The 24286-nt window shown below is 44.1% G+C and overlaps 1 protein-coding gene across 1 annotated transcript in view; it reads right to left on the bottom strand.

Moving 5' to 3' along the window:
- LOC119421946 (serine/threonine-protein kinase SMG1) overlaps positions 1 to 23922 on the bottom strand; it is a 63020-nt gene extending 39098 nt beyond the window's left edge. Inside the window, exons 1-8 of the mRNA XM_037689306.1 lie at positions 23908 to 23922; positions 23253 to 23311; positions 15716 to 15929; positions 6813 to 6938; positions 6644 to 6716; positions 5889 to 5986; positions 5478 to 5651; positions 1540 to 1761 (exon numbers count right to left, since the gene is read on the bottom strand). Coding sequence (XP_037545234.1) covers positions 1540 to 1761; positions 5478 to 5651; positions 5889 to 5986; positions 6644 to 6716; positions 6813 to 6938; positions 15716 to 15929; positions 23253 to 23311; positions 23908 to 23922 — 981 coding nt within the window. The remainder of the gene's footprint in view (positions 1 to 1539; positions 1762 to 5477; positions 5652 to 5888; positions 5987 to 6643; positions 6717 to 6812; positions 6939 to 15715; positions 15930 to 23252; positions 23312 to 23907) is intronic.
- Positions 23923 to 24286: the final 364 nt, after the last annotated feature.

A 24286-nucleotide genomic window follows, 5' to 3' on the forward strand; every position in this document is an offset into this window, starting at 1 on the left:
ACTGGTCCTGTTAGACCTCAGGGCCTGAAAGTCTATGTTCACAAATCCTTTCAATTCAATTCAATTCAGTTTAATTATAAAGTTTCAAGTCACAACAGAAGTGGACTCAGGGCACTGAACAAAAATATTTACATATAAAAGTAAGTTAAAACTATTTATCTGAGGAGCCAACAGATTTGAATTTTAATGCAAAACTACTCATAACTAGCTCTAAAAACATAAACTAAAAGTCACCAGTCAATTCTAAAACATCTTACTTTGGATGAACCCTTGGCGCTTGCACTCTCATGTAATATTCAATATGTCAAGTCTAAAACTAAACTGAGACTTGAAGGCAGTTCATCATCCTGTTATTTCTCCCCTCTTTCTCACTCGAGCTGCAGTTACTCCCTGTGCTCTCTTCTTACCTTTTGTTGATCTGTTTGTTAATAAAAGCTTGATTTGGGCCCTCATCTTTAGTAAAACTAAACACATTTAAACACACTTGCCACCTGCATCATGAAGGACCCCACTCACCCAGCACACACACTTTTTGCCCCGCTCCCTCATGATGGAGGCTGAGGAGCATTAAGTGTAGAACCACTAGACTGAGGAACAGCTTCTACCCTGAGACTGTTAGACTCATGAATCTCTAACCAGAATAATCACTGTGAAAAATCACATCATGTTGCTGCTGATCTGTTTCATGTTGCTGCTGATCTGTTTCATGTTGCTGCTGATCTGTTTCATGTTGATGTGTTCATTCGTGCTCATCTGCTCACACAGACTCATGCTCATGTTTGTGCTGATGTTCGACATAATGTTTTTATGCTGTTAGTGCTTAGTGTATTTTTAGTTGATGTTTTTCTTAGTTCATATCTTAGATGTTATTACTGTTTTTCTTATACATTTTTATTGTTTGATGTAACTGGGACCCTGTGTACATAATTTCGTTCGCACCACAATGACAATAAAGAATCTCTGACTGACATCTCAGCCCTGTTTTTTTTACCTGGACAAAGATGACAACATTGGAAACTTTTCCTGCTGCGAACAAAACTTTTTTCACGGCAAGGATCAGCCCATTTCAAACAAAATAAATCCGTTCATACATACCATCACAGGAGAGCTCCCCATCGGTGTTGACAAACTCGCGCTGCGCTTCTTCGTCTTCTGTTTTAAAGGCGATGCGCGGCTCTTCTTCTCTGTCTGTAACGTCAGCGCTGAAGCGCCGGTGCCACCAGCTGCTACAGTAACAGCGGTTGTTGTGCGCAACTTACTCACTCGCACACCTGGCTACATTAATAACAGTCTACGTGCAACGGTTTTTTTCTCATTCATAAAACGCTCAAATCGGGGACATTTTCAGGGACAGCTTTATCCGGGGACAGGTCGTCTAAAACGGGACTGTTCCCGAAAAACGGGGACATCTGGTCACCCTAATTACAAATAACTTCATTATGGCAAACTACACAAAAACATTACAACACTAAAGAATGCCAAAGTCGAGCTAAGGAGTTTAAATCAAAGCACATGAAGAAGAAAATGTGAGCAGCGTACCAGAGTAAGGAGACTGAGCACGGCCAGGCTGTAGTCAGAACCACAGGCCCGGCAGCAGGCAAGTTGGTCCAGGCCGTAGGCAAGGACAGTTTCCATCAGCTGCCCGCAGGGCTCCACACTGGCCAGTAATACCCCAACACACTCATTTCCTGCTGTCAGAACCACCTCTGAGAACTGGACCTGCTTTGCTGCCATCACACACGCCAGGACTCTGTTCAGAACCTTCAGACACAAAACAAAGTGATTTTAATCACCACCAGTTTGGAAAAACAATGATCATTTTAACAAAAACTTTCTGGAAATGCCTTACCTAGGCATAATATTTAAACAGAAAATTCTGTAAGCTAGGAACATGTATGAGTCATCAGAGGAAAGGCCAGGTTCTGGTTTCATAGTACAAGTCTTTCTGTTGTATTGTTCCTTTGTTGTAAGTGTAAAATAAAATATAACAGAGAGACAGCCGTTGATCCCCCCCCCCCCCCCCCATCCCAAGTATGCTGCTCCATGCAACAGATTCTGGGGACTCCCTTAAGTTTTATGATAATGAACAAACATATTCGTCTCAAGGTAACATGAGCAGGGCTGCTTATGGTGGTGGTAGGGGGAATGCCAGCATGTATTGGTTTGGCAGTGACAGACAAAGTGGTACTGGACCTTCCATGATTGGTGACACCTGAGGTGAAGGTGCTTCCCATAGTGAGAACCACAATCTGCAGCTCCTTGACTAAAGAGCTTTGAAGGCTTTACATCCACCTCTTCTCAAATTAATGATGGACCAAAGTGTCAACATCACTTCATCTAAAGGTGTGTTTTCAGCAGACTACGTAAGGACTTCATGTTGTTCTTCTTTGTTTAGCTTGCTCAACAAATGGGCGGCTCCTGTTCACTTCAAACTTTGTCAAACTTTGAGGTCTGGCCCCGCCCCTTGAGAATGTTCCAAAACGCACCGTGTAGATAACTTTTCGTCCCCCGTGCCTTTTGACCAAAATGGCCAAGTTTGAAACCGATTGAGCGAAATCCCTAGGAGGAGTTCGTTCAAATGAGGAGGCTGTAAACCGACAAAAAGGTGTGAAAATTGGGCCGGCATTCCAAAATGGCCGCCTTCGTGTTTATCGTACAATGTTGGTGACGGAGAGTTTTCTGTGCATCTTGGGGAATTGGACAAGCGTACAAAATTTCATGTTTCTACGACAAACTGAGGTTAATGCAGAGGGTATTTTGAAAAATTCCAGGTGGCGATATTGAGCCATTTCAGTTTAGATTTTTGCCACGCCCTTAAAATACGTAATTTTTCAACAATCCTGATGCGTCCGCAAAATTTGGTGACTTTTGGGATATGTTAATGCCCCCAAAACGCCAATTCATTTGACGGAATTTGCCAAAAAAAAAATTGCAGCTCAGGCCTGAACAGAGCGATTACAATAGGCCTTTGCAGCGCTTCGCTGCTCGGGCCTAAAAACAATACCAATGTGTGTAGAAATGCTCACTGATGATGTACAATAAATCTGGTGCAGATCGGATGATGTATCACTGAGATATAACTGTAGGAATAATGTAGGGGGTGCTGTGGAGGCTATTGGCCACTTATTACGGATTCTTGTTCAAGGGGTGGATAATGATTGATCATAGTGACTTTTGAGCACCTGGGCTCAAATCTTTGCAATTTAGAGCCAAACGTATTGCAACTGCGTCACTTCTGAATTTGTCATGCCGCCATGCCCACATCCTCCAGCTAAAACCGTTTGTCATTTAAATCAAATTTAAATCGTCGGGCATCCAACATGGATGACTCATGCCAAGTTTGTTGCATTGCGATCTTTCAATGTGAAAGTTATAGCGTTTGGAAATTAACAGCGTGAAGCGAAATTTTGAGGCCTAGCCACGCCCCTTTAACATATATGAAAACGCAACCTATTGATAAATTTTACTCCCCAATGTTTTAAGGGCATATTAACCAAGTTTGAAGACAATCCTTCCCAATCCCTAGGAGTTCGTTAAAACTCGCAATTAGTAACACCCAAAAATGACCTTTTGATCCAAAATGGCCAACTTCCTGTTGAGTTTGGACCAGGGCTCCAAGAGACTTTTTCATAGGTCCTGAGAAGATACAGAAGTTCACAGAGTTTCAGAATTATCTGTCATAAATTGGCTTGGGGCTTAAGTTTTAAAATATTCTAGGGGGCGCTGTGGAGGCTATTGGCCACTTATCATGGATTCCTGTTCAAGGGGTGGATAATGATCGATCAAACTGATTTTGGTGCACCTCTGCTCAAATCTTTGGAATTTAGAGCCAAACGTATGGTGACGGCGTTACGTCTTACTTCGACACGCCGCCCACACGCTCCACCCAAAACTGTCAGTGTTGGAAAGCAAGTTACACCAACATGTCTTCAGTCACTGGACACACTTTCATGCTGATTAGATCACAGGGGTCAGATAGAGACCGTTCAACGTAAAACTTTACACTTCCTGTTCTCTGGGGGCGTGGTTTAAGTGAAGTCATGATTTGATCATTTAGTCTTGCAGGGGACGAGATGTGGAACAATCAATGAAGGTTTGATGTCTCAGACAGTTTTCGTGTAGGAGCTCTTAGTGTTTCGTTTTTCATGGCGAGATGTCAAACTTTGAGTTCTGACCCCGCCCCTTCAACATGCTCCAAAATGCACAGTTTAGAAAAATTTTTGTCCCCCATGCCTTTTGACCAAAATGGCCAAGTTTGAAACCGATTGAGCGAAATCCCTAGGAGGAGTTTGTTCAAATGTGGACGCTGTAAACCGCCAAAAAGGTGTGAAATTTGGGAAGGCATTACAAAATGGCCGCCTTCCTGTTCATCATACAACGTTGGTGCCAGAGGGATTTCTGTGCATCTTGGGGAATTGGACAAGTGTACCAAATTTCATGCTTCTACGACAAACTAAGGTTAATGCGGAGGGTATTTTGAAAATTTCAAGTTGGCGCTCTTGAGCCGTTTCTCTAGCGATTTTTGTGAAACCCTTAAAATACATAATTTTTCAGCAGTACTGATGCGTCCACCAAATTTGGTGAGTTTTGGGATACGTTAAGGCCCACAAAAAGCCAATTCATTTGACAAAAAAATTGCTTGGGTCTAATGAACTGAGCAATTACAATAGGCCTTTGCAGCGCTTCGCTGCTCTGGTCTAATAAATAAATTATTTTTAAAGTGTGACGTGACAGTACTGTGGTGCAACTAGTAGAGCTGCTGCCTCTCAGCGAGCAGGTCCCTGGTTCAAATCCCGGTCCGAGGGCCTTTCTGTTGGCGTTTGCATGTTCTCTCCGTGCATGCGTGGGTTTTCTCCAGGTACTTTGGTTTCCTCTCAAAGACTAAAAACATGCATGTTAGGCTGATTGGTAACCACTAAATATGTGGCCCTGTGATGGGCTTGTGACCTGTCCAGGGTGTACCCCGCCCTTCGCACAGCGATTGCTGGACATGGGCACCAGCGACCCCCATGACCCAAAATGGAAGAAGCGGGTCAAAGATAATGCATGGATGGATGGAAGTCTGATGTCCATTTTTCCATGTGATCTACTCAAATTGCCATTGAAATCAGCGATCGGCCGGTAGATCACGATCGACGTACTGGGCACACCTGCCATTGTTTATGAAACACCAACCAGTGGCTGATTCTTGTACTACAAGAGCTGCACATATTGCCAGAAGCTGAGTAAAGATTCTGATAATGTACTGTTGACACCCGCGGCTTACACACTGTTGCGTCTTATTTATGTACAAAAATATGTTTCATCTTAAATTTAGTACGAGAGTCAGGCGCATTCTATAGCCCGGCAAATATGGTAAAGAGATTCTTTTTAACAGTGAGATAAATGTGTCCTCCTCCTTAGTGAGATGAAAGATCTACTCTGCCAACCTATTTCAGACCAGTCATTGAGCAGGTTCTCCTGGGTGTGGAGCTTACATCAGTGACGTAGACTTCAGTGATGGGGGGTCCTCTTAAAGGGCTGAATCGCTCTCCAATGCTGCGGACCACCGTACTGAAAACCCTCAGCAGAGCTGCTAGTTTTGGCAGTGACACCGAGGGGGGAGGGATGTCTTCATCCAGTGCCTCACCTGACATCACATGATTCAGATCCTAAACAGAACATTCAGGAAAGTCAAGAAAATATCCATCATCAGGTTAGAGACATTATACACTGACAAACTCACTATTTCCTGTAAAAGTTTTGTCAAGATCCCATTAAGAAATTTGATTGTTTCTATTCTTAAAAATAAAGAAGGCTTTCTTTCAACTAGTTGGACATTTTGATTCATCTGAAAAGTCTGCAACATGACAAGAATAGGAATCATTTTATAGCAAGGCTAAGCTCACCTCTGCATATGCCTCCATATCTTCCAAGAACTGCCCCAGCAGGGTGGTGGAGAAGGTCAGATCTGCAACCCAGAACTGTTCCAGGCTTTGTAACCAGCCTAAACACACAGGAAGAGATGATGCAGAAAAGAAAATCACCTGTAAGGCTCTTACAAGTCTTTCCAACCAAACTCAGTCACTAGTTACGGTGGATACTACCTTCTCAGTTACAGGCGCCGCATACTCTGACTGACAATTTATTTTTATTTTTTTCTTTGGAGTCAATCGACACATGGACGTGTGATAGTCACATGACCAATTTCAGCCGCTTTAACGGGAAAGACATAACCTCTCAGCAACTCCATTTTAATTTGTCAAAAGAGGTCACAGGTGAATTTTTATACGTTATAACCTTTTGCCTCTGTGAAGTCACTAGTTATTGAATATTTGCCTCACACCTGTTAAGTAGTTTCATTTATCAAGAGATAAATGAAAAAAGTGTGACTCGAATGTCTCTGAACCGTCTTATTGTTCAAATAAAAAACACAGTTCAGATGTCTGAAGACCTGCTGCTTGTTTCTCAGCTGACAGTCCTGTGTGTGCCTCTGCATTCAGAGTGGATGACTGATGACTGGAAGCATCAGATTTTGGAGTGGAAGGTGTACAGTTCATCAGTCAGAGCTGACCACTTGCAGTCAAAACACGCAAACTGAACTCAAAGTGCTTTTGTAACCAATCCCAACAGCCATGTAGAGTCAATAATAATGGCTACTGACCTGACACCTGCTGAGTGAGTGACTGCTTCTGAGTGTGGTCAATGTGCCAACCCACCAAAATGTCCACTGTGTCCTGTAGAGAATGAGAACATGTCAAAGATCAGCGCTAATAAATTATTTCCTGATACTTGTGCCTCATCCATTAAACACAAAGTGATGAAATGCTTACTCTGAAGTTAGTGCTGAAGACATGAGGGTAGCAGCGAGCCACCTGGAGAATGCACTTCACACTCTGATACAGCAACTCTGGTGTGTCCACATTCTCCAGAATAGACTGCAGGTTGCTCATCACCAGCTGAAATGAAAAAGCACTGACTTCAGCTTATGTACAGTTTGAATAAAAAGCAACCAAAGGAGCCGGTTCTAAATGATACAATTCATGGTTTCATTCTGATCATGGACTTCATTGTCATCCTTCACAAAATATAGTGGAAAAACCTGTTTTTACTTTTTGATTTTTCAGACGCTATTCATTACTCACCATGTTGATTTCTTATCATCATTACTTTGTTCAATAAATCAGTGTAATATTCCTTCTTATGATTTCTTATAATCCTTACCAACTTATTTTTATACTTTGTGTATCTCTCTTATGCTTCTTTTGTTCTCAGTTTCAAGAAGACTACAAATAATTGTTTTTTTACATGCATTTCTCAACCCTTTCGTCATTCATGGTGTGTCAACAATATTTCTCTTTGTATAATTTTCTTGCGCACAATTAGCTAGCTCATTTATAACGTGACTTTTTTTTAAACCCCACCTCTCAAAAGAATCTGAATCGGGAATCGATAGGAACCAGGATCAAAACGAGGATTCAGAATAGTTCAAATTTAAACAATGCCCAACCGTAACCACATAGGGCACATTATACAACCGCTGACAAACTATCATACAGCGATCTAGAGCAATGGCCTGGCCAAACAAAGATATGTTACAACTTTTGACCTTGATTTGTGACCTTGACCTTGAAGCCAGGGTGATTAGAAGTGTTAGCCATACTCAGTCTAGTGATAATGCTTATGTGCATGAAGTTATTAATTATTAATTGTCATCAAAAAACTGTCTTGAGCGGACCAGAAGTAATGGCTCGGAAAAGCAAAGACGGTGTTTTAACTTTGACCTTGATTTGTGACAGTGACCTTGGAACTGGGGTGATGAAAAGTATGTAAGACACTCAGTCTACTGATGATACATACATGGCTCAAGGTTCATTTAATTATCTTGAGCTGTCCATACATTATGACCGGGATGAGAGACAGTTTCCGTGCGTACAGAGTGACCATTCCGAAAAACATTGGTTACGTACTGTAACCCCAGATTCTATGAGTATAGGCGCAGCCCTTTAAGGCTATTGCTAGTGGGTTTATCCCCTTTGCGTGTAGCACAGCACTGAAAACTTTAGTCCACGCCCACCTGCTGTGTGGGCCCCAACCAGTAAAAATGACGGTGAGACCGGGTAATCGGCTCCCAAATAGCTTTTTTCTTCAGCCATTTAGGAACCAGTGAGGCCCAGAGCTTAAAGGGCTGCGCCTATACTCATAGAATCTGGGGTTACAGTACGTAACCAACGTTCTATTTCATATAGGCTTCGCCCTTTTAGGCTGTCGCTAGTGGGTTAAAGGCGAAGCAGGATGTAGTCTATGCCTCACTGGGTCCATTCAGACACAATATGAAGCACCTGCTTGCACCAAAAACATTTCATCACTCAGCCTTCTGTGTACGTAATTACGCGCTGTGTAATTACGCGCTGCATAATTACGCGCTGCATAATTACGCGCTCCATGCACAGGAGTGCCCCGGAGAAAAAAGGTCTCCAATGGGGAAAAAGGAAGGCTGAAAAGCAGACCTGCTACTGAGAATAGAAACAACAGAGGTTACGAATTGTAACAGTGTAACGATGAACAGAGCAGGTCAACAGCTCTTCAATATGAACTGATTAGTAACAATAAAAACAGCAGTCATGAACTTGTGACTGATAATAAATGTCTCACACTGTAATTGCATGCAGGCAGATGTGAGCTTAAAACGAAGCTCCATGAAACAAGTAAAAAAAAATCATTCTGTTAGAACCTTGAGAACAGAATGAATCATGGAGAAGGCAGAAACATCACATAGATAAAAACGAATAAATGAACAAGGAGTTGACCAAGCAGCCATCGTACAAATGTCTTCCACTGTCATCCCTCCAAGCAAAGCCATGGAGGATGAAATCCCTTTTGTGGAATGAGCTCTGAGATTCTCTGGAGGGTCCAGCCTTGATGATCTGTAAGCTTCAGAAATAGCCTGACACAGCCAGTGTGAGAGGCGCTGAGTGGATAAAGGGCAACCTGCGGAGCCGTCTCTGTAATGCACAAACAGGTGTTGAGAACGACGCAGTGTGGCCGTGCAGGCTACGTAGCATGCAGGCTACGTAGCATGCAAGCGTGCGCACGGGACAGAGGAGGTGAGATGTTGCTTCCTCCTCTGAATTATGAGGAGGAGGATAAAACCCATCCAAAGTTATCATTCTCGATTTAAATGAACTTGTGATGTTTTAGGGATGAAAGTTGTGTTAGGTCTCAGCACAGCTGAGCTGCCGTCAGCTTGAATCCTGAGACATGAAGGAGCAACAGAGAGCTCAGATAAATCGCTCACTCTCTTTGCTGATGTCAAAGCCAGCAGCAGGGCTGTTTTAAGTGACAGGAATTTAAGTGAAACATGATCTAAAGGCTCAAAAGGAGCTTTGATCAGAGCGCGAAGAACCATCATTAGGTCCCACTGCAGGGCTAGTGGACGTGACACCAGTCTGTGTCTCTGTACACCTTTCAGGAAATGCTTCATCAGCGGGTGATTAAAAACTGTTGTCACCAAAACCCTCATGACAGGAAGAAATAGCTTCAACATAAGTCTTAATTGTGCTGAACGTTAAATTTCTGTCTATCAGCTGCTGTAGAAAGGACAGCATGCCACCTAGTGGACATGAGATGGCCTCTACACCTTTCTCCGTGCACCAGCGCTGAAAAGCTGTCCACTTTGATGTGTACAACGCTGTGGTGGAAGCGGCTCATGCGTCTTGGATTGTGCGCACCACATCTTGTGAGAGGCCCATCTTTTCTAAACGGATCCGCTCAGCGGCCAGACCCTAAGGTGCTGGCCTATTTCCAGGTAACTCCTGATCGCTCCTCCCACCTGGAGGAGAGCATCGTCCCTCCACGGCAGTTTCCACGGCCGGCCCGATAACAGACGCTGCATATTCGGGAAACACGGGGCGCTTACGCGCTAGGGAGCTACAAGGATGACTGACAGTTCTTCCTCCCGGACTTGGTTCAGAATCTGTGATATTCGAGGGACTGGAGGGAACGCGTAAAGGAGCATTTTTGGCCACGGACTATGGGCAAAGGCATCCACTCCTAATGGTAGGTCGTCCCGTGGGCTTAGTGAGAACCATAAATGGCAATGGGCGTTCTCCCGTGTGGCAAACAGATCCACTGCTGCTTGGCCGAACCTGCTCCAAATCCGAGAGATCAGCTCGGGATGGAGGCTCCAGTCTCCGTGGCAAGGACCGCCCCTCAACATTATGTCCGCTCCCCTGTTCAGGACGCCGGGAATGTACACTGCTCTGACAGAGAGCAGGTCTTTGTGTGCCCAACACAGCAGCTGTCTCACGATGTGTAACAGTTGGGCTGAGCGCACGCCTCCCTGGCGGTTTATGTAAGCTGCAGTCACTTTGTTGTCTATGTGAATCAGAACATGCTGATTCTGCAACAGGGGGGCAAAATGCTGAATCACATTCCAAACCATGAGACATTCTAAAACATTCAAGTGGGACGACGTGTGGGCTGACCACTGCGCCCCCACTGCTTAGGACAGACACGTTCCTCCCCAGCCTGACAGGGACGCGTCTGTGAAAACTGAGACGTGTGACGTAGGCCTGCTGATGGGAACTCCCTCTGACAGAATGAGGGGGTTTCCCCAGTGATTCAGATCGGTTCTCACGGAGGGGGGCACAGAGATCATACGCCTCTTCTGACGCACCGGATCTATGCGCAGGCGGGCGAACCATCTCTGAAGGCATCTCATGTGAAGCAGGCCCAGCGGAACCACAGCGTGAGCTGATGACATCAATCCCAAAAGTCTCATGACCGTGTTATGATATTTTTGGGCTGATCCTATGGTTTTGATCTGCTCAGAGACGGGATTATAACAAAATTATGACCTGGTTCTGACTGGGTTAAACTGGGCCAGCAACTCTAAAGATAGAGTCTCCCTGGGATTTCAATATCAGTCAAGGAATAGAGTTTAATCTGCTTTATTAAACTGCTATAATGACTATTTGATGTGTGAAGATGTACAAATTTTTCTAGAGCAGGTCATAATGAAATAACGCCACTAGATGGTGAAATTGTGATGATAGATTTAATTATTAACATTGTTTTCTATGAAATAATTTTTTACAGCTGAAGGCCATGACGAGAGACCAGAGGATTTTGATAAATACATAAAATGGGGTTTTATAATATAGATTTTCCAGGGGGTGAACTTATGACATTTTTCAACATAAATTGGGATTAAATTTAAGGGTGGTGGAATGGGTAAATTGATTTGTTGGTTAATTGGGAATGCTTTTATATTAGATCACAAGGGGGAGTTGGGAGGTTCTATTATTTACATACAATATGCACGTTAAAACACGTTAAATTCAAATTCAAAATACTTTATTAATCCCAAAGGGAAATTAAGTGTTGTCATAGCCCATCATCCTGGTTTCATTCAAGAGTTGTTAAAGATGCTAAAAGCTGTGAGCAGGAAGGATCTCCTGCAGTGAATCCAAAGAATTTGGCCGCAGATATCGATTGGGTATTGCATGACTGAAGGGGACACAGTGTTTTTTCTTTTTTTTTCTTTTTCAGATGGACACAATGGACCAGGCCTGCCCTTGGAGTCAAAAAGAGAAGTTCAGGTTCTACAAAACTGATGAACATCTATTAGATAAGAATGCTTTCTTGCATTAGGACACCTTCTGCAATCATTAAATCATATATTTAGAGCTCAGACTTAGACAAATGTTGGAAATTTCCATTATGTCATTGCACCACACCAGGGGGATGCTGAAGTCCTAGGCAGATGTCCAGGGCTGGATCAGGCGACCTGAGGCTAACAGGTCACATGCTAGCCATCAGCTCTGGCATCTTATTTGACCTGAGGCTGCCAGGTCACTCGCTATAGCCTGTAGGCATCTCCCGCCAACATAAAAGGAGTCGTTTACATTCAACCAGAGGAAAGTGATTAATTGCTTGCTTATCTGGCGGTATTGAACTGGGAGTTTTTATGCAAGGGAACCCCTTCGGGGACCCTCACCCAGGGGGAGTTGTTACGATATTTTTGGACTGGTCCTATGGTTTTGATCTGCTCAGAGACGGGATTATAATGAAATTATGACCCGGTTCTGACTGGGTTAAACTGGGCCAGCAACTCTAAAAAGAGTCTCCCTGGGATTTCAATATCAGTCAAGGAATAGTTTAATCTGCTTGCCACATCACGTAGAAGGCTTTTGAAGCACTGTCTCATATTTCCTAACATGTCATAACCACATAAGATCCACTGAGATCACACTTAGTCACGCCCCCTCATATACTGACAGGTTGAGCTCCCCTTCTGCGAAGGCGGAGTCTTAGGACCCTATAAATGATTAATGACACAGGACATCGGGGCTCTTCCGGGTCTGTGAACACGTTACAGACCGAAGAGTCCAGCACTGTAAATTGTAATCTTTTCCTGCCTTTTTTAATATAATTGATAAAACTTAATTGATGTTTCCTTGATTTATTGATTAGTATGAGTTGCCATTTCTGAGAGAGATTCGAGCCGGAGGAAGCGGTGGAGGCTGGCTGAGGGTCCAGGGTCAGAGAGGAAGCCTAAGGCCCACGGCTAGCAGTAGCTAGCTGCAGTGACTGATGACCCGCAGTCAGCTCCCAAACGCAACAGCCGAGAGAGCTGTTACTACACTGCGGGGTTTAGAGCGGCGGAGCTGAGATGACAGAGCTTCGGCTCCCAGCTGTGATAAGCAGGCTCTCATTGTGACTGAATTTAGCTCCACTCCCAGATTAACGATCATCTGGGATGGGAGAACCAAACTCTTTTCCTACTTTATAGAAACCCCAGGTTTAGCAGGTGTAACGTCAACATTTTTGTTTGTGCAGCCGCTTCCTGTCTGGATCGAGTTAACAGCAGCAGGTCGTCCAGATAAAAAATAATTCTCATTCCTGCCCGTGTAACGGCTGCAGGGCCGTCTCCACGCATTTTGAGAACGTGTGTGGGGTGCAGGAATAACCGAACGGCAGCCTGTTATACTGGTACTGGATCCCCTGGAAGGAGAAGCTCAGGAATTTCCTTTGCTTTGGAATGATGGGAATGTGAAAATATGCGACTTTTAAATCTATGGAGGTAAACCAACCGTTCTGGTGAACGTTGTCCAACAGCTGTTTGGTTGTCAGCATGTGGAATTGTCTCTCCATGATTGATTTGTTGAACATGGCCAAGTCGAGAATGGGTCTCATTAATCCATTTTTTTCGGGACCAGGAAGTAACACGAGTAAAACCCCGTGTTTTCCACTCCGTTGGGAACCCTGGAAAGTATATTTTTTCATCAGTAGTTCCTGAACTTCTGAGTGCAGAGACGAGTTCTGTTCTGGAGATGACAGAACCGTCTCTATAATCTCTCTGAACGGTATGGGTTGAGCTGCGAACTGCAGCGTGTAACCCCTGCTGATTCAGACGGTCCATCCGTCTGTCCAGGGAACACAATCGCTGCCACTCTGCGTAACGCTCGGGGAGCGGGCACACGTTTTTGTGTTGTGTCATGTTTTTTACGGACATCAGCCAGGTTAAAGCCCTCACCGCCATCACCCGCTCCGGAGATTCTCCTGGGGTGACCCAAGGGGGGCTCCCACAGAAAGGGCCATGACAGAGCCTTTGTGCTGAGCTCAGGCTGCGGGCTCACGTTAGAGTTGATGTGAGCTGACACGCACTAAGAGGAGGCGTGAGCGCTTTTAGAGATGAGACGTTGTTTGGATGGAGGCTGCAGTTGTCATGGAGAAACACGTTTACTCCCGCTGCAATCAAAAATGTCAGAAAACAACACGGGCTCTAGCTGAAAGCAAAGGTTTTTACTGGACTCAGTCTGCAAAAAAAAATCATTTTTAGCTGACGTGTCAGGTGAGTGTTTTGTGTGATTTCCAAGCTGCGGTGTCTTTTAAAACCCTGTTTTTAAGTTACTGGCTCGTTTAGTATGGGGAATGTGAGAAAAGAGGCCACTGTGAGATCATTCGATCTGACAGTCAAGCTGGAATCAGAAGAAACCTTACTCTCTGAATTATGTTTTTGTTTTATTTTAAAACTTAATTAATCATCATGAACACACACATTCCCGGCAAGGAGTCATTTTTTGTGTTGCCTCCTCTGTGGGCCCTGCGGCTGATTGGTCCAGGGCGGCGCTTGTTGACAGCCTCTGGGGAAGCATTGAGTCGCTGATTGGTGCGCCGGGAAGGGCTGTTCTCTGGTGGGAAGGGCCGGCGGAGGATCGGGGCAAGGAGTCGCTGCTGCAGCCGTGGAGCGTCTCTGCTGCTGTCGCTGGCCACGGTGATCCCTCCAGCGGGCGGGAGGATGGCTGCGGCTTCATCAGGTGATGCACAGTCTCCGACACCTCCTCGGACTGGACTTTTCAAGCATGGCCTTGAAGTTGGCACCGAACAGCGCATCCATCGTGATGGGACCCTCCAGCTGGTCCCTCTGCAACCTCTCTAGCATGGATGGAGAGAGACGAAGCCAGGTGGACCTCTGGATCATCATCATCCAGGCAGCGATACAAGACAGGCAGACCGCAGATGTGGCGCACATGTTCAAAATGATGTCAGCCGCCTTGCAAAGCGAGCTCTTCGTCTCTTCAGGCAGGTCTGTGTCCTCCAGCCTATTCGAAATGCTGTAAGTCAGCAGGGCGACATTGTTGTTCGCCGCGGCCGCCTTAAAAGGACACTGGTGAGCTCGGTTGGAGAGCTTTGTCACCGTCTGGTCAGGTTTCCCTGGAGGGACAGGTCGTTGGTTCAACCTGGAAACTTTTGTCCCAAGTGCCTCTGCCAAGCTTGGCTCCGGGGGGGAACCGAGGGAAAACTCCGCTCAGCAAAACCCTCCACTCTGGTGATGGGAGCGAAGGTGGAGACAGGCGCCTTCAGCTTACCAGGCCCGGCTGCAGCCTCGTTCCAGTAGGACGTCACTGCTGGGAAACAAGGCCAGATGGGGTCAGGGCGGTGAGCCGGAGAGGAGCCAAACCTTCCCGCTAGATCATCCGATCTGGGCGGGGGGAGGAGAGGGACGGAAAGTCCTTTTGTGTCTGCCGCCTCCTGGATTATGCCAGGCAGCTCCAAGAGGAGGGCACCAACGGCTGGGAGCGGTGTGTTCACCAATGCGGGAAGACCCGAGGAGGTGTGAGCATCCGCCCCACCCCCACCCCCTCTTCCAACACTATGCTCTCCAGGAGAGAATGAGCAGTGGAGCTGCTGCTGACATTGCCTTTTCTGGAGGAATCATCCGATTCGCTGCGTGACCCTGAGTCAAAAAAGGCGATGGCGTCGTCCAGTGAACAATCCCCTGCCACGGAAAAACACTCCTTGATGTTAGCCTTGAACATGGCTGCTCGTCTCTGCTTCACCTCGGGAGGGAGGAGGTCACAAGGACGGCAGGAGGAGGCGAGGTCGGCGTGGCAGGGACCCAGGCATCCTTCACAGTTGTCGTGCCGGTCGAAGCTCATAATGTAGCTTGTCTGGCAGGACGGGCACAGGCGGATGGTTCTGGTGCTGGACATCTTCTTCTTCTCGATAAACAGTGCTGGTTGGCTGACGAAAAATGGGAGCCGATTACCCGGTCTCACTGTAATTTATACGGACCGGGGGTGGGGCCCACACAGCAGGTGGATGTGGACTAAAGTTATCAGTGCTGCGCGCGAAGGGGATAAACCCACTAGCAATAACCTTAAAGGGTGAAGCCTATACGAAATAGAACATGGGCCAAGTGTTTAATAAACATTAGGAAACTTGTTACCTGCATGATATGAGAGAAGGCCTTTCTCTCTCCAGCTGCCTCTAAAGCTCTGTGCGCTGCCATGAGGTACAGCAGTTTGACCTCATCTCGACTGCTAGAAGTGAACTTGAGAAAAAGCCACTTGAAGATGCGCTCGGCCTCGTAGCTGAGCACAGTGGAGAGCAGACCCAAGCAGGCTGCCGCCTCCTGACGCAGCTCCCACAGCAGCTTACTGCTACAATGGAAACGGTAAAAAGTCAGTTCAAGTCAAATTTATTTATATAGCACATTTAAAACAGGAACCGTTACCAAAGTGCTTAACAAAAAGATCACAGCATCAAATAAAAACAAGATATAATTACAGCATCAGGAATAAAAGCATAAAAACACAAAACATAATCAGAAACAATGAAATACTTAACTATATCGCCCTGTGTTAAATGTCAAGGAATAAAAGCAAAAGGCATAAACACAATCAGCAACGATGAAATACTAAATCAGATCACCCTGTGTTAAATGTCTGTGAGTACAAGTGTGTTTTGAGGAGAGATTATTTTCTCTTTTTTTTCATTTACCTTTATTTATCCAGGTAGTCTCATTGAGCCACGATAACTCATTTTCAAGAGAGACCTGTTTAGGGAGCAGATGGTGGGGGTTAAGGGCCTTGTTCAGGGGCCCAGAGTGGGGCGAATGAGAGTGGAGGCAGGTGTGGGTGTTCCACCTTTTCCACACACGTTTTGATGTTGACGGTACCAGGAGTTGAACCTGCGACTTTCCAATCACAGGCCCATCTTATAACCTATGCGCAACCACTCCCCCACAAAAATTTTAAAGCAGGGACTGAAGTGGCCTGTTGAATGTTGATGGGCAGATTGTTCCAGAGTTTTGGGCCCATGACTGAAAACGCCCGATCTCCTCTAAGCTTCAGCCTGGTTTTTGGTACCACCAAAAGCAGCTGGTTCGATGATCTCAAAGTCCAAAAAGGAGCATAAAGATGAAGGTCGGAGCGGTACGAGGGTGCAAGGCCATTAATGCACTTACCGTAGTTTTCGGCCTATTAAGTCGCAGTTTTTGCATAATTTGCATGCCCTGCGACTTACAGGCCAGTGACATATTTATAGATTTTTTCCCATATTTATAAACTAATTTTTGGCTGAGACATGACCGTTTTCATTCATTCTGACTGAAAATATTGAACACTACCATTTTCAGCCACTAGATGGCACTCGAGTAGTATGGCATGCCGTTGCGTCATGTAATAGGTAAAAGTGGCTATTAATGACACAATCGGCTTGCCATAGCCTGCCACCTTCGTTCTGCTTGCATGGAGCAACCATCAAATAATCTTCATTTCGTTGCGCTGCCCCGGCGAAATGCAGCTAATTTGACCATTGAAGTGCATTTTTTAAAAGAAAGTTCAACTGAGACACACCTTTACTATAATGTCGAGGAAACAAATAATTATTTTAGGTGCTTTTTTTGTTAAATTTTGAAGAAATGCACAGCGTTCTTCCTTCCCGATTTCCTCCCTTAGAGAGCGCTCCCGGAGCACCGAGGCAACAATTACTTTTGAAATACAGCTGATTTGATTGTCAAAGTGCATTTATTAAGGGAAAGTCAGACTGAGACACAACTTTGATATAATTTCAAGCAAACAATTGTTGTTAGGTGGTTATCTTGTTAAATAAAAAAAATATATACAGCGAGACCTCTCGTGTACGCGCCCACTTCCACGTATCAGCTTTTGAAATACAGCTGATTTGAAAAGTCAACGTGCATTTATTAAGCAAAAGGTAGACTGAGACACACCTTTGATATAATTTCCAACAAACAAATTGTTTTTAAGTTTTAATCTTGTTAAATTCTTGTTAAAGCCCTCCAGTGCATGCTCCTGCTGCTGCCATTTGGCAGCCAAATCGATTTTTGGCACAACACCGGACCACATATCTGGATTCGGACCACATTTCCGGGTTGTCAGCAGTGGCGCGTAGCAAACGCAACGCATCAGCGGTGACGCATAATAGATGCGACGTATACGGCGAAGCAAGGGATTTATGAATTTTTCCACTTTATTAGACATATTTGGACTGATGTGACTTATATAGAGGTGCGACATGTATGGCGGAAAATACGATAAATGTCATCAGGAGAATTTTTAAATCAATTCTGACACGCACAGGAAGTTAGTGAAGGGAGGACAGAACTGGTGAAATATGCTCAAACCTGTGAGTTTGTGTTAATAGCAGAGCTGCAGCATTTTGGACAAGCTAGAGATGTGAGAGGGAGACCTGACTGACCCCAACATAAAGTGAGTTACAGTAGTCCAGCCAGGTTGTAATTAATACATGGACTAATTTTTCAAGGTCAGTTCTGGTCAGCACAGACTTAAGCTTAGCTATTATTTTATTTATTTATTTATTAACCTTTATTTAACTAGGCAAATCCCATTGAGATCACAGATCTCTTTTGCAAGGGAAGCCTGGACCTGAAGGCAGCCTAACCTGCATGTTTTTGGTCTGTGGGAGGAAACAACAGTACCCGGAAAAAAACACGCAAGCACTAGAAGAACATGCAAACTCCACACAGAAAGACCCCAGGTCCACCCGGGTATAGAACACAGGACCTTCTTGCTGTGAGGCAACAGTGCTAACCACTGAGCCGTTGTACTGCCATCTGTGCTATCTGCCTTAGCTGAAAGAAGCTTTTTTGAACAGAGTTGATCTACTTATTAAACTTAAACCATGTCTGTCAACATAGCTGGGTCTGAATCCTCCACTGCTCCTCTGTGTTTTGGGGTTCCACAGGGCTCTATTTTAGGTCCCCTGCTTTTCTCCCTTTACCTGCTTCCATTGGGATCAATCCTTAGAAAGCATGGGATCTTTTTTCATTGTTACGCTGACGACAGTCAGATCTATATGCCACTTAAAAAGAAAGATGCCCCCTCAATTAGGCCACTTCTGTTGTGTCTTGAAGACATCAAAGCCTGGATGTCTTTAAACTTCTTAAATTTCAATGAAAAGAAAACAGAAGTGATGCTGTTTGGTCCTAGTGGCTCTTGTGAACCTTGCCCTGTTGATCTGGGCCCTCTGGCACCACATGTAAAGAAAACTATTTCTAACTTGGGTTTTAAAATGGACAGTGATTTTAAATTAGAGTCCCAGATTGGAGCGGTGGTCAAGACCAGTTTTTATCACCTCAGACAGCTGCTAAGGTAAAGACCATCCTTACAAAACAGCAGCTGGAAACAGTAATCCATGCCTTCGTCACCTCTCGGCTGGATTACTGTAACGCTCTTTACCTTGGAGTCAGCCAGTCCTCCCTCAGACGCCTCCAGTTGGTCCAGAACGCTGCTGCTCGGCTTCTAACTGGAGTTCAAAAAAGGGAGCACATCACCCCCACTCTTGCTTCACTCCACTGGCTGCCTGTTCATTTTAGAGTTCATTTTAAGATTCTTTTATTTGTTTTTAAAAGTTTAAATGGTCTTGCTCCATCCTACCTCTCTGAGCTGCTTCACCCATACTCTCCTGCTCGGTGCCTCAGATCAGCTGATCAGCTGCTCCTGGAGGTGCCGAGGTCTAAGCGGAGGCTCAGAGGGGACAGAGCTTTTTCTGTTGCTGCTCCAAGACTGTGGAACAATCTCCCTCTTCCCATCAGACAAGCCCCTTCACTGTCCAGTTTTAAAACTCTTTTAAAAACACATTTTTACTCCCTGGCTTTTAGCACACACTGAATTTGATCTGCACTGTTTTTATTACTTTTATTGATCTTAATGTTTTAACAACTGTTTTTATGTGTTTAAATGTTCTTGATTTTATATGTACAGCACTTTGTGGCAGCTGTGGTTGTTTTAAAGGGCTTTATAAATAAAGTATTATTATTATTATTATTATTAAAGTCTGCATCTAAAACTATCCCTAGATTGGTAACAGGCTGCTTTAGATAGGGTTGAAGGGAGTCCAGGTTTACAGTATTAATGACAGCGGCAGAGCTAGAGTCACAATGACCTGTTTTCTGATCATTAAAACTCAAGAAGTTCGAAGCAATCTAAATCTTGATGTCTTCAAAACATTTTAGCAAACGGCGAATGGAGCAGGAACTGTTGGGTTTCAAGGCCAGATAAACCTGAGGAGAGGGCCAGCGGTCACTCTTTCAGGGATGAAGGTGTTCACATCCTGGATAGAGAGGAACGATGGTTTGAGAGATGAGTAATGGAGGCCATTTTTGTGAAAATAAACTATCCATCATTAAACAGGGGTGGAGGCCTCCGTGTTCAACTGTCCCCTACTTACAATGCTGTTGTTGCTAGTATCAGCCGCCCCCCTCACCTCAGGTCAAGAGTCTTGGTGTCATCCTCGACACCACTCTCTCCTTCACTTCACACATCAACAATGTCACTCGGTCTGCCTATTTCCATCTCCAAAATATTAACCGTCTCCGCCCTTCTCTCACACCCCACTCCACAGCCATCCTTGTGCACAGTCTTGTGACTTCTCAAATTGACTACTGCAACTCCCTTCTTTATGGCCTCCCCAACAAATCTCTCCAGAAGCTACAATTGGTCCAGAACTCAGCTGCCCGTGTCATCACTCAAACCTCCTCCTATAACCACATCACTCCTGTCCTGCAGCAGATCCACTGGCTCCTGGTTAAATCACGCATCGTCTTCAAAATTCTTCTTCTCACTTGCAAAGCTATCCACAACTTTGCCCCTCCGTATTTATCTGACCTCCTACACATCTCCATCCCCTCTCAATCTCTCAGATCCTGCTCTTCACTACACCTCCATGTACCCTCTGCCCACCTCTCCACCATGGGGAGCAGGGCCTTCACCTGCTCTGCCCCTCATCTCTGGAACTCTCTACCCCCTGGCTTAAGAAACACCACCTCTCTTTCTATATTGAAGACTGCTCTGAAAACACATCTCTTTAGACTCGCATATCCTTAAATTTGCTGTATGTATTTTATATTCTGTATGTATTTTATATTCTTTATGTATTTTATATTCTGTATGTAATTTATTCCAGTTGATATTTGTTCTTACTGTAAAGTGTCCTTGGGTGTCATGAAAGGCGCTTTTTAAAAAAAATTATTATTATTATATTATTATTATTATTATTATTATTATCACTCAGCCTCTTGTGAACAGTAAACAGCCATCAGGTGCTAATGATCCATTGTTAGGCTGATGGTCCTTCTTGATCATGTGATCAGCTGGTTTTGGTTGTCAGCAGCAAAACTGGTTGATCCACTCTGAGAAGGTGCTATTTATAAGACTGAGCTGAATACAGCACCTCAGACTGAGGAAGTCTTTCGGATGAAAGACGAAACGTTTCTACATTTATTTATTTATTTTGGTTGTTTTGCTTTTTGTTTTTTGAATGTCCAGAGGACCAGATGTAACTTTTTTAGATTTTTATACCTGGATTATTGAGCATGCATCAGGATATACTAAAATTTGCCATCCCGTTTCTGAAAGTGCCATTTTGTGCATGAGGAACTCCTCTTTATTCAACCAGCTTTTCTAAAATGTATTGTCGTCTGCACTCTAAATGAAATGATTAAACAGGCCAGGTCTGCATATTTTTCTAATCTTGTGAGTATGAACAAGAAAAATCCAAAAGTCTTGTTTGATACCATTAATAATATGGTTTCCCCTTCACTCCCTCTGGTGCCTGTATTCACATTAGATGACTGCAATAGATTTTTAAACTATTTTGTGGAAAAGGTTGACAAAATCAGGGCAAGTGTTAAATCAGCTCTTGGTGTCACCCCCAGTTCTGTCCCTACAGTGAGCCCCTGGTCTTCATTTTCACCTGTGACTTTAGAGGATGTGAAGGTTGTTCTAAAAAAGATCAAACCTTCATCCTGCATGCTAGATGTTGTACCCACACCACTGTTTTTAAAGGTGTCTGATATTGTCAGCCCCCATGTGGCAGAATTAATTAACATCTCTCTTTCAACCGGGTCAGTTCCAAGTTTTTTGAAACAAACGATTTTAAATCCGATCTTGAAAAAGCACAACTTGGACCCCACTGAGCTCTGCAACTACAGGCCAATATCAAAAATACATTTTCTCACCAAAATTCTTGAGAAGTTAGTGGCTGGGCAGATGACTACATTCTTGCAAAATAATAATATTCTTGATAAGTTTCAATCTGGTTTCCGTAAGATGCACTCCACTGAAACTGCCTTATTAAGAGTCTCCAATGACATATTGATGGCTGCAGACTCTGGTCAGAGCAGTGTTTTGATTTTATTGGATCTGTCATCAGCTTTTGACACAGTCGACCACAAAATAATGATACATCGACTGCAACATGAGATGGGATTTTCTGGAACTGTTCTTAAGTGGTTTTCTTCTTATCTGAGCAAAAGAACCTTTTCAATGTTTGTTAATAACATACAGTCTAAGACCACTCCGTTACTGAATGGTGTTCCTCAGGGTTCAGTGTTGGGTCCTATTCTGTTCCTTCTGTACATCATCCCCCTGGGAAAGATTATCAGTAGCTTCAGAAATGTGTCTTACCATCTCTATGCTGATGATATTCAACTGTACTGTTCCTTTTATGACTCAGAATTACACAAGTTAGCAGAATTAGTAAACTGTGTTTCACATATTAAGGCGTGGTTAGCTAACAACTGCCTTCAGTTAAATTCTAACAAGACAGAAACCCTGATCATTGCCCCTGAACAGAAAGTTCCTTGGATCAAACAACACCTCGGTTCTCTGGGCTCCTCTTCTCAGCCGAGCCTCAGAAACCTCGGTGTTCTGTTCGACCAGTCCATGTCTTTGGACAAACATTCAAAGCTTCTGGTAAAAAACTGCTTTTATCATCTGAGAAACATTTCTAAACTGAGGGCAATGTTATCCACATCTGACCTGGAGATGATTATTCATGCTTTTATTTCTTCTCGTTTAGATTATTGTAATTCCCTTTTTACTTGTTTTAACAAAACTGCCGTCGCTCTTCTCCAATTGGTCCAGAACTCTGCTGCGAGGCTTTTAACAGGAACTAACAGAAGGGCTCACATTACACCAGCTTTATCTTCTCTTCATTGGCTGCCTGTTGAATTTAGAATAAATTTTAAAATCTTAGTTTTGACTTTTAGAGCTTTAAATGGACAGGCCCCCCAGTACATCACTGAAATGTTGATTCCTTATTCTCCCTTCGGTCTTCAGCGCTGAACCTTCTTAAGGTTCCTAAGACCCGGTTTAAAACTCGGGGTGACCTGTCCTTTCAGGCCGTAGCCCCCCGCCTGTGGAATGCCCTGCCCCTGTCTCTCCGTGTGACCGTCTCTGTTGATTCTTTTAAAACGCAGCTTAAGACACTTTTATTTCGCCAAGCTTTTAGTTAAATGTTTTACTGTTTTTACTAGCTGTTTTTACTGTTTTTATTAATGAGTTGTTATTATTTTATTTTAAGCTTTTATTTCTTTATTGTTGTACAGCACTTTGTGATTGTATCTATGATAAGTGCTATATAAATAAAGTTTACTTACTTACTTACTGAGGGGGGAAAAAAAACGTAATTTAGCATGTAACTCAGATGACCCTCACCTTTCATTGAAAATGTCATTGAGCGTGCTGAGGATGGTGTCCAGTTGTTTGACCAGGGTCTGTTTGAGAAAGAGGACAAACTGTAATGAGCCATGTGTCTACACCAAAAACATTTCATGTTACGACAAAGACCAGTTTATAAAGCCTGGAGAGAGCAAAGAAAGACAACCAGACATATGTTTGATGTTTTGACGACGTTTCCCTTCTCATAGAAGGAGTTTTCTTGTTTCAAACTGGAGTAAGGAGATCTTAAGCTTTAAACTGCAGTGAACTCAGTGTTTCCCCTACCATTATACAAGCGGGGTGCCCCACCCCGTCAACAGAACTGAGCACCCCGCCTACTAAACTGACACACACACACACCCACCCCCGGCACTGACATAGTGCTAAGCTAGCGGCGCGTAATACAGGCGCTCTAGCTAAAAAGCCAAAGGTGCCTCTTCCTTCTTGCTGAACAACCCCCCAAAAAAACACGTCTATGTCACCCACACCAACAAGAATCATGGATGAGATGAGCACCCAGCCATGGCAAGTTAACTAGGGGAAACACTGGAACTGATCTCATGTGAAAAATGCTCAGGCCAAGGGAGTCACTGAAGAAGTGTCTCTCTGGGCTGTGGCCATCATCATTAATAGAGATGGACAGTGTCTCCACCTGCTCACATGCCATGTTGTATTTTTTAAGTTAAAGTCCATGCACTGAGGACGTGCCTTCGGTTAGGTACAAAAGAAAAAGTCACAGGACCCCAGGAATTATTATTTATATTATATAATATATATAATATAAATATACACATACATACACATGTTCTTGTAAACTTACTTTTTGGGGACTCTGCATTGAATTCCGTTCATTTTCTATAGTCTAACCCTGACCCTAAACCTAACCATTACCAGTAGACATGCCTACTGGATTGATTGACAGGTCGCCAAAAAAAAAGGAGAGCTGGCAGCAAGCAGCAGCGGTGTTCTATGAATTTGCTTCGTCTGAGAGTGGGCACCTCAGAAGAAATGATGAAGTGTGCGGTGCTATG

Source organism: Nematolebias whitei, chromosome 15 (genome assembly GCF_014905685.2).
Source record: "Nematolebias whitei isolate Nwh7 chromosome 15, NemWhi1, whole genome shotgun sequence".
Taxonomy (NCBI): domain Eukaryota; kingdom Metazoa; phylum Chordata; class Actinopteri; order Cyprinodontiformes; family Rivulidae; genus Nematolebias; species Nematolebias whitei.